The sequence below is a fragment of the Oncorhynchus gorbuscha genome, linkage group LG04 (assembly GCF_021184085.1).
Source record: "Oncorhynchus gorbuscha isolate QuinsamMale2020 ecotype Even-year linkage group LG04, OgorEven_v1.0, whole genome shotgun sequence".
In the NCBI taxonomy this organism is placed as follows: domain Eukaryota; kingdom Metazoa; phylum Chordata; class Actinopteri; order Salmoniformes; family Salmonidae; genus Oncorhynchus; species Oncorhynchus gorbuscha.
In genome coordinates this window covers 19,935,703-19,945,882 of record NC_060176.1, presented here as the reverse complement: position 1 = coordinate 19,945,882, position 10,180 = coordinate 19,935,703, and the positions used below count along the sequence as shown (strand labels likewise).

Sequence of the window (10,180 nt, the reverse complement as noted above, 5' to 3'; positions counted from 1 at the left end):
GCCGCTAAAACATGCCATTGTTGCTTTACTAAAAGACACACAATGAGCTTTTGTTACAAATTCCACATTAAGTTAATTGCCTCTGGAGGGGTTAGATAGATGCTATGATCAAACCATCCTAATGAGGAGAGTAGGGAGAGGGAAGTTAATGCAGTCCCTCTCTGATGAGGTCATAACAACCCCAATCTGCTTTGTGTGTTAATGATGCAACAGCCAGACATTTTTGGACACTCATTCCCTTAGTGAAGGGTCGGTTGTCTGTGAGTGGAGGAAGAGTCCACCATGAGAAAAGAGAGATAGAGTGATACATAGAGGGGAAAGAGAGAGGGGAGAGAGGATCCAGGCAGAGGACACTGTAGCTACCTAGCTAGTGCTGTGTCTTTAAAACGCCAGGCCCCTCCTCCCTCCACACAGTCAGAGCGGAGCAGCAAAGCAAGTTGTGCTGGCAATAGCCTGAGCCCCACGATAAACCCTGGCATCAGCCTGCCTTCATCCGGCAGTCAGCGAGGACACTTCAGGGCGCAGGGGCAGAGAGACGGGACGGAGAGAGAGTGAGACAGAGAGAGAGAGAGAGAGAGAGAGAGAGAGAGAGAGAGAGAGAGAGAGAGAGAGAGAGAGAGAGAGAGAGAGAGAGAGAGAGAGAGAGAGAGAGAGAGAGAGTGTCGTCAGGAGCAGCCTCCAGAGGGCTCTGACTGATACAGATCCTCTCCACAGCTCTGTACGCAGTAGCTCTTTCTGCTGTTTCCCGACACCGGCAGTGTTGATGAGGATGGCGGGTGGCTTCTTCCTTTCCACAGCATCGTCACTAGAGCAACGGTAGCATCAGCATCTACAGCAGCAACAGCTTCAGCCTCAGCATCATCAGCAGCAGCAGCAGCCGGATCTATACTCTGCTGCTGGTCCCTATTCTTCAGCCGCCTCCTCTCTCTGGTGTCTAAGAGGGCTGCTGTCAGGGCCGTTCAGCCCACCTCCACCTCTGCCTCCTCCTGCCTCCTCCTCCAGCCTGCCTCCTCCTCCATCCCGCCTCTTCCTCCACATCTCCATCCTCCACATGCTCTCCCTCCTTCCTTCCGCTGAGACACGGCACTGAATGAATTCTTCACCCTCTGACTGGAGCTGCTTTCTCTGTGAAGCCAGTAAGTGATGTAGGGAGAGCGAAAGATACAAAGAGAACAAGTAGGGGAGTATAATATGTGTGTGTGTGCGTGCATGTGAGTGTGTGACTGGAAGAGAGAGAGAGGAGGGTGTCAGTGTGTGTTTTGATAGAGAGATTAAGACTGCAAGAGAACTAGCAGGATGTGTGTGGCTTGGATGATCCTCCTGTGCATTTAATCAGTCAGTATCACAGAGGAGCATAGACTGTAAGCCCTGGACACAGCTACAGCTGCTGATGTAGAGTGAAGGTAAGTGTGCGTGTGTGTGTGTGTGTGTGTGTGTGTGTGTGTGTGTGTGTGTGTGTGTGTGTGTGTGTGTGTGTGCGTGCGTGCGTGCGTGCGTGCGTGTGTGTGTGTGTGTGTGTAGGTAAGTGGTAAGTGGTAAGTGTGTGTGTTAATGAGAGGAAGGTGGGAGAGTCCTGCTGAGACTAGATGTGCATTTTCACAGCAGCTAAAGAAATCGTCAAGTTCCAGCACCGCAGTTAATTCATGTCTATCTCCCTGCCTTCCTCCCTCTTCCTCTCTCTTCTCTCTTCCTTGCTCTATTGCTGTTGTGTTCTATTTGCAGTGCTGCTGAGTCTAGAGAGGAGAAAAGAGAGAGGGAACGAGACAGAAAAAGAGAGAGAGGAAGAAAAAAACAACTGCTTTCCTTTCCGTCTCTCCAGGTGTCATGTGTGATTGGCCAGCTTGCCCTCTGGCAGTAGCATCAGCCTGGATTCAGTGTGTGTCTCACCCCCCTGCCTGTGCCTGGACTCCGGCTGTCCCTGGGGACGCGCTACTGGGATTTACCTCTTACTGCTGGATGGAGATGGCGCAGGGCTTTCTGCCTTTTTGAAAACTGTTCATAGAAGGAGAAATACACAGATAAACAGAATAAGGAAATATAATGACTCAATCAGCAGCACAACCAGGCAGACTACTGGATTCCCTTAGCAACAACTCAGGGAGAATAAGAGAGAATTGAATTGTCTCTTCCTATCTTCTCTGGTGTCTGGTTTCTGGGCGCAACCCTGCAGACCAGCGTGGACCAACAGTCGGATCTGAAAGAGCAGGACAAGGGGCACTGCAAAGGCACGAAGGACACGCAAGTCACCCTAACACCAGGGGAAGGACCCTCCACTTCCACCCTCTCTTTCACCTCCTCCTGTTCATCACCATGTTGGTTTGTCATTCTTCCCCTGCACGTTCTATGAATTAGTCACATTTTACTCGCTAAGACATCCGTTTAAGACATCCATTCCTGCCAACTGGAATAAGCCCTGCCACTGAAGAAAATATTGGACATTCTTCGCACACACACAAACAAGCACAGAGAGACTCTCACCCTCCTCCTACCTTCCTTCCTCCTCTCTTTGACGAGAAATGAACAACACATGTCGGTCATCATCTGAGCATAAAATGGATGTGTGCAGAAGTTACTGTTGATGTGGGCTATTTCTTTATTCCTTCAAGATCAGTTTATTCTCCCGTCACTTCTGAGAGAAAAGGAACACTGCACAGCAGAGGACACAGGAGGAATATCTCCTGTTTTCAAAAGGATTTGTCCTCCTCTCTCCCTAAAAAAGACAGAAGCCAAACTGAGGGAGTATACTTAGAAGGCGAAGCTTGTCCCTACTGCCTACCAATAATGTAGACCAAGATCATGAACAAAAAAAATAGCAACTGCGGGGAGTTCTACTTTTCTGTTACGCTTGGATATTCTGGTCTACAGGGGAGGTTGAACATGAACCCCTTGTTCAGCTTGACAACCTGGGATGCACTCTATTACAGTAACCTGGCTGACACCAAGTCACTGCATCATACCCGCTAAATACGATTGTAAAGGGAGGTGAGTGGGAGGGTAAAAGAGCAACTTCCTCATACAGACGATCTAAATAAATATCCTCCTCAGAGACCGATGCAAACGTACACACTGACACGTGAGATGAGTAGGCTCTCTGGCTCAACACTATTATATAAGGTGTTTTCACACACACCATCTTAGCTCCTGTTCTTTTCATCATCCTCCTGTTCCGTGGATCTAACTTGAGTTTTTCATGTTTCTTTTGGCTTCATTTTCGGTACGATCCATCCTGGAGTCATGGATGGAGGAGGGTAACGCCAGGGGGTTGAGCGCTCAGGCCAGGCAAGGTCTTTTGGCTGTCCCGGGGCTTTTAAGATGTTGAGCTCTCCCTGCGTGGCCGGGGCCCCTGTTCGGATCAGTAGCACTGAGGCTCCTTGCGGCCAGAGACATGGACCCCGACTCGGCTCCCCCCCGCCCCTGCCCTCAGCCTCAGCCCGCCAGCCCCTGGCCCCAAGTCGCCCTGTGAAGGATGTCCCTCAGCAGAGCTCCGGCCCGGGACAACTCTGAGACCCCCAGCCAGACCCCCAGAGAACGGATCCGCAGCCACATGAAGATGGTGATCAACCAGCTGGACGGCATTCTCAAAGAGCTCAAGGATGTGGCCAAGGAACTCCGGGAGGTGAGGCACTATAGCGGGCAGCATGCACCACTGTCTAACCTTACTGGGGACGAGGTTCCGGGGGTGGTGGTGGGGGGCTGGAGGAGAAAGGTAGATGGGGGAGTTACTCCTTGAGAGGATTGCATTGAATGAAGTGTATAGAATGCATTTCACGGAATAGAGATGCTTTTAATTAGGATTTGAGCGAGATGACATCACTTTGGCTTTGGTGCAGGTGCAGGTGGCAGGAGAACATTGGTTTCTGCTTACGTAATTAGAAATACCATCTTCCTTTTGGCATACAAGGGCTAATTCCAACATCATCAAGTACACAACAATACCTGTCGTTGAGATGTACTCGGCGTCCTATGAAACCCTTTTTAAATAGTGGCTGCAGAAGAAGCAGGGCAGAGCCAGGAATAGGGCTGCAACAGAAACACAGGGGAGAGAAGAGGTGTGCTTAGGTAAGACACAGGACTTGGCACTGCACTAGTTATGTAACCATTTTGTTGTCAGCTGGGTTTCTACTGTATTTTCACAACTGCCATGGTAACGCGGTGAAAAGACCAGTGCGTGTCTGCATCAAAAAGGAATGAACAAACAGGAAGAATATGTGTGTGGAACATGTAGTGGATGACAGTGTGTGGGTCTCTATGGAATGTCTACTGTACTTTCGATTTCAAATCCATTAATATTAGAATGCAGGGTAGATGTGTGTGTATGTGTGTGTATGTTTTTGTGCGTGTCCGTGTGTATTACCCGTGTGTGCAACGTGCATACACGTGTAAATGAAATGAATCTGTACCAGCCCATCACTGGGACTGGTACAGTAGGTTCAATAGGTTCCTGTAAATCTCCTCAAAAAAGGAAAAAGAGCGAAGGGTTCTTATTAAACCCCTCCTCCATAGGATGTCCAACCCCCTCTCCCTCTCTCCCTCCATCTCCCTCCCCATCTCTCTATCTCTCTCTCTCTCAAGAGTAAATATTGGCTCCCTGACACATCCCCACTCCAACCCCACCCTGTCTGTTATCAGCTGCCTCCCAACCTCCATCTGATCAGGGGGCCAGGAGTTGGGGGCCGGGGGCACACCCAGTGACCTGGAGACCCAGGGGAGGATAGAGTCCGTCCAGACCAAGGGGAGGGTGGGAGGGTGAGGGGTCATAACTCACTCCATCACCACCACCTTCCACTGACTTCCCCAGTCTTTCGCCCACTCACCTCACCTCTCCCTCCTTCATGTACTCACATGGGGAGAGGTGCAAAGACACGGCTCACATCGCTCCACACCGCTCACACACAGCTCACACACAGCTCACGCTTCCCTCTGAGCCCAGAAAAACACAACGGGTGCTCTAGTGATTGATGATTATGGGACGCCTGCAAGTGGAATAATGCTGGCTGGAGCTATTTATAAACAAAAACACTAGCTACCTCTGTCTAGCTCTGCCAGCGCCAACATATACAGTATTACGGGTCTTATTTCAGAGCCCCGGAAAGGCTTCAATACAGCCGCCGATGTATCATCCGTTCTGAAGGGAACACAATAAGACATTTTGGTAGCAAGTGATTGCTTTAGCCACAACACCAGTAGTGGCGGTAGTATCAATATTTTGTCATTTGCTAATGTATTCCATTGTGGACTGTATTAAAAGCTAAACGTTTTAAAAGTTTAAAAAAATGTATTAGTGCTCAATGTTCCCGGCAGATGCATGGCTGCCTAATGTTCCGGAAACTCTCTCATTCTTGGCCACATAAAATGGATAACATAATAGATAACATCTGTCACATAAATAAATTATGAATTACTGGATCTGTTAAAAATAATGGATAAATAACGGAAGTCAGGGTGACATGGTGAGTGAAAGTGAACTGGACTGACTGGGCGGTGGATCATCATTCCATGTTGGAGGATGGTGTTTGGAGAAGCTTGATGGCTTATGGCAGTAGATGTAAAGATCGGATTATCTGTAGAGGTCCGTAGGGAGCTGGGCTGATTTCAGAGCTCTCAGGGTTATAGCCAAGCAGAGCTCCTGTCAGTCCACATACTGTATCAACAGCTCATAAGTGACTGTCTCCACAGCCAGGCCTGAACTCTGGTCATACAGGACCAGGACAGTACGTGGCCCTGGGCCCAGCCCTGCATTCTTAACTCAGACATGCTCCATGGCCACAGCAGGGGAGGCTAACGTACAGTCACCCCATGCCTTCACAGAGTTTAGAAGAAGGGGGTTAAGGTAGTGGCACCATGGCAGAGCCAACAGGGAGTGTTTTTGGAAGTGGATCTAAAACGGGCAATCATAGTATAGCTAGACCCACAGCCTTTCCTCATCTCACTTCAGCCATTGGTCTGTGCTGGAGGTGTGACGACAGGAGAGGAGATGGAGACATGATACAACAACGTTACATACCATACATAAAACGAAACCAAGCCGTAGAGAAGAAGTCATCATAACAACTGTCAGTTTAGAAGGCAGCGCAGTCACATAGAGAGATGCCATTGATCTTATTTACATCCCATTGAGAAATGTATTACAGCGGCTATATACTCGCCTCGCTTCAAGATGTGATGTTTCCAGCATTTACCATTCAATTGTGTCACATTTTTGAATCCCATTATGCAATTTCACAGAAAGAATAAAACAGAGTCTAAATGAAGTCTCCAAAATGAAATGCACTGATAATATACTCTCCACACACCAACAGCAATAGCAGCTGTAGAGGAATGTTGAAAATCATGTCAACATTATCCTTACAATCTCTGAGAGTAAACAAATGGAACCAAATGAAAATCACAGCATCCTCTGCTATTTTCAGTATGAAATATAATTATTGCTAAAACTGAATCCCAAAGAATAAAAAGCTATTTCAAATAGCTGAGGAATAGCAAATGTAAGAAAACATCCATATTGGGCATTAGAGAGATACAAGACTGGTAAATTGAAAGCATTAAATGAGGCGGTAAGGACAGAAAAATTGGAGAGTGGAGGGGAAGAGCAGGCACGCTGCAATACAGAGAGAGACGAGTGGTAGGCACGTCTTTAGATGGGACCAAAAGGGAATGGGGAACTGTTATTATGTGGAACTAGTCATTATGTAGAATCATACGAAGAGCAGAGGACGGAAGTCAGTGAGAGGAAAATGCAAATAGGGCGGCCATGAAAACCAGTAGCGAGAATTAACGTAGCTAATGAGAGGGGTGAAGAAAGAAAGACCGGGAGCAATTATCACTGGCAGAGCAATGTGCACCATTTCCAAGAACACTGAGTCTGACTGCCAAATCATTGATCTGGGAGAGCAGGACAGCCATCTCTATCAGTGATAAGCCGAGGGTCCATGGTAGGGTAGCTAGCTCGCCTAACAGCAGATCCATTTCATAAGCGTGGCTGTGGAGATTGGCTGTTACTGTGCAGTTCCAGTTTGTTCCAGAGACGAGGCATGATTGCATCAGCAGCGTCACTATCCATCTTCTCCCCCAAGCTGTGTCTGTTTCTCTAACAAATGGACAGTTAAGCTAAGCTGGGCTATATTGGACTATGCCCATTCACATGCACTGGGTCTGAATATGAATATTGCATTATACAGGCTGGTGAAAGAAGCTACCAATTCTCACTGTGACTCAATGATCCCCGAGCAGCTAGGGCCCCCTCTGATTCATTATTAACAATCAAGGGATCATTGCAAAAATGAAAACGGACAGAGGAAAATGATCTGATTAGAAAGCAGTTTCCAGGGGAGCACTTTTATGTTTTGTGGCGTACTATAAACGGTGCATTGTTTGGGCCCAGTATGATGTGGTGGGAGGAATACAACAAGCTGGCTGATGATCAGTCAGACAGCCACTGAGCCTCCGTCCTGATCCAGCACCACGGTGGGGGACGGCAAGGGAGTCGGCACACTCGGCTAACTGCCACAGAGCTCAGCACCGCTCAATTTTGGTCAGGTCCTAAATCCAAATCATAGGATGCTGTTTCTGCATGGGACGTCTATCCTCTCCTCTGTTTGCACCGACGGTGCCACCATTGCAGGCCAGCCAGGGACGAGGCCACCTGACAGCTGTAGTGTCAAAGGTTGGACACTAGGTGTGCAGTCACAGTGACACTCCTTGCCTAGCAGCACAATTATGACAATTGTAAATTGGTGCACCAACCCAACCTCTCAGGTCTGAAAAAAGATGATCCGTGTGAGAACAGGTGCCTTAATTGGAAAGGTCTTTGTTGAATAAAAAAGAAGATATACAGTGTATATGTTAAAAAGATGCCCCTGTGGCCACAAACGAATCATGTGTTAGCGCTGCAGGTGGTGATGCTGGTTTCCTTTAGTTTACCTGAGCCCACTTATCACAAATTACAATCAGTCTCTGTGCCCTGGTGGACCGTTTCCCAGAGAGCAACTGTTTCCATTTCCCTGCCAGTTCCCTACTGTAGGTTGACTGCCCAGTCTACCCTGGCCTGCTCTAGTGCTCTCCAGTGAGGGTGCCCCAGCCCAGCACCCTGGTAGCGACTAGCGAGGCAATTTACTGCAGATTAACAGCAGGATTTGGCCAAGCTAAGGGGCCTGCGGGCACGTGGAGTTCACTGGGAAATACTGAAGGCTTACCATCACCTCTGAGAGGGAATAGGATCATTAAACCTGCCACAACTGGGCCAAAGGGTTTCCTATAGCTTCACGTCCAACCAGAGATAAAACAGCAGTGATGCAATACTAGGTCAATTTGTTCCTCCTTGTTTGACCTCCTATGCGTGCTGATATTAAATTCTCCTTAAATACCACACATGAACAACACGACAGAGCCACTTCAATATCATCTGTATTGACTTCAGTCAGCAACCCCCCTCAGTGTCACGTGACACAGAAGTGACCTTTAATTGGACCTCATTGATCAGTAGCCAGGCTAGTTCCTCCTCAGAATGACCCGTAACACTCCTATAATAAAACAGAGAGACACTTTAGCAGTGGGACATAAAGAGTTAAAGCTTTAGTGGCTTCTAACCTTGAGAGGGAGCTGTGGAGAGGAGAGAGAAAAGAAAACTGCACCAGGCTGGCATACCGTTCCCCTGAGCCTCTTTTACCAAGCACCGCTGTGGAGCTACAGCTACTTTAAGATGCAGGGCCAGTGTGTTGACCAGCCCAGCATGCCTGTAAAACTCAGTGGATTAGCAGGCCCTTTGAACTCTCCTTCTCTATGGACCTTGCACTCAGCATAGATGATAATGAAAGTTCCTAGTTAGAGCCCAGGCGAGGTACAAAATTGGCCCTTATATCAAAGCAGTCATCATTCCAAATCAACCTGGTAAGCCAAGTATCTTTTCTACAACGCCAGCTATCTGTGACTAGATACCATTACATGAGGTAGAGGATTGAGGGGGCTTGCTATGCATCTTTGTACATAATGTGAAGCTGCAACCCTTCCCCTTCCTCCAGGGGAGGATAAAGGAGAGAGAGGGGATGGAGAGAGAGATAATGGTTCCTCCTGCTGTACAGGCTGGCGACAGACCGGTTGAAACAGCTTATATCAATTGTTGCAATTGTGCTTGTGGGCGTTTTTAGGATTGTTTTTGGCCTATCTTTGAGCTGTGAATAAAACCAGTGGGCTGTAGTTAATGGTGTGAAAAATGGCATCCATTTGAAGTGTACAAGCAAGCCCCAGGAATAGAATAGCTACATTACTTGATTGTCTCTGAGCATATTGTACGTACGCTGACAAAACCTTTTTCATTGGACTTCCAGTGAAATGTCTGCAAGGTTGAATGTCACTGCACTGAAAGGGCACAAATACCCAAGAAGAAATTGGAGACATGTAGGTTATGAATGTGTCTAAAAGTATGAATAGCAACCCAAATTAATACAGTAGGTGACCTACTTCTCAAGAGACCAATTTTTCTCTCCGTCGGCTGTACCAGGGAAACGCTCAGGGCAGCTAGATCACTATTACATTATGGTTCATTGTTTCGGCCAAACTATTAATAACTGCTTTGCTATGATTGGGTATCATGCGTCGACCCAGTTTAGAATGAGCCTATAATGTGATTGTTCTGAGAAGCCCAACGTCATATCAAAAGCTTTAACAGCATGCAACCAAGCATCTGCAGCCTCAAACCTTTAAAAACCTTTCAATCAGGCATTTGATTCATTTGATCAATTCTGGCAATTCTGTTATAGGCCTACCTGACAGGGCATGCATTGTCTGGTTATTTTCCGGTTTTATGAATGTTTCTGATGGATCACACTGGAGTGCAGCGTAGCCTAGTGGTTAGAGCGTTGGACTAGTAACCGGAAGGTCGCAAGTTCAAACCCCTGAGCTGACAAGGCACAAATCTGTCGTTCTGCCCCTGAACAGGCAGTTAACCCACTGTTCCCAGGCCGTCATTGAAAATAAGAATGTGTTCTTAACTGACTTGCCTGGTTAAATAAAGGTTAAAAAAATATATTAAAAAAGTGAGATACTCCATTCATATCCTCTCATTTGGTGCCAAACTCATCATATTCCTTTTACAAAAATGTTTGTAGACGAATATGCATTGCAGTTATTATACAGAATATATTATGTCCTGATACAGTTAAAGTCGGAAGTTTACATACACTTA

General features: G+C 47.3%; 1 protein-coding gene across 2 annotated transcripts in view; it reads left to right on the top strand.

Annotated features, from left to right (window-relative positions):
- Nucleotides 1–474: 474 nt before the first annotated feature.
- The window catches only part of LOC124033135 (inhibitory synaptic factor 1-like), a 60,698-nt gene continuing 50,992 nt past the window's right edge, over nucleotides 475–10,180 (top strand). Inside the window, exons 1-3 of one of the 2 annotated variants that reach the window (XM_046345082.1) lie at nucleotides 475–1,136; nucleotides 1,820–2,982; nucleotides 3,233–3,616. In XM_046345082.1, the coding sequence (XP_046201038.1) occupies nucleotides 3,467–3,616 (150 nt within the window). In that variant the 5' untranslated portion in view covers nucleotides 475–1,136; nucleotides 1,820–2,982; nucleotides 3,233–3,466. Of the gene's footprint in view, nucleotides 1,137–1,722; nucleotides 2,983–3,232; nucleotides 3,617–10,180 lie in introns of both variants that reach the window. The other variant, XM_046345081.1, reaches the window with a different exon arrangement.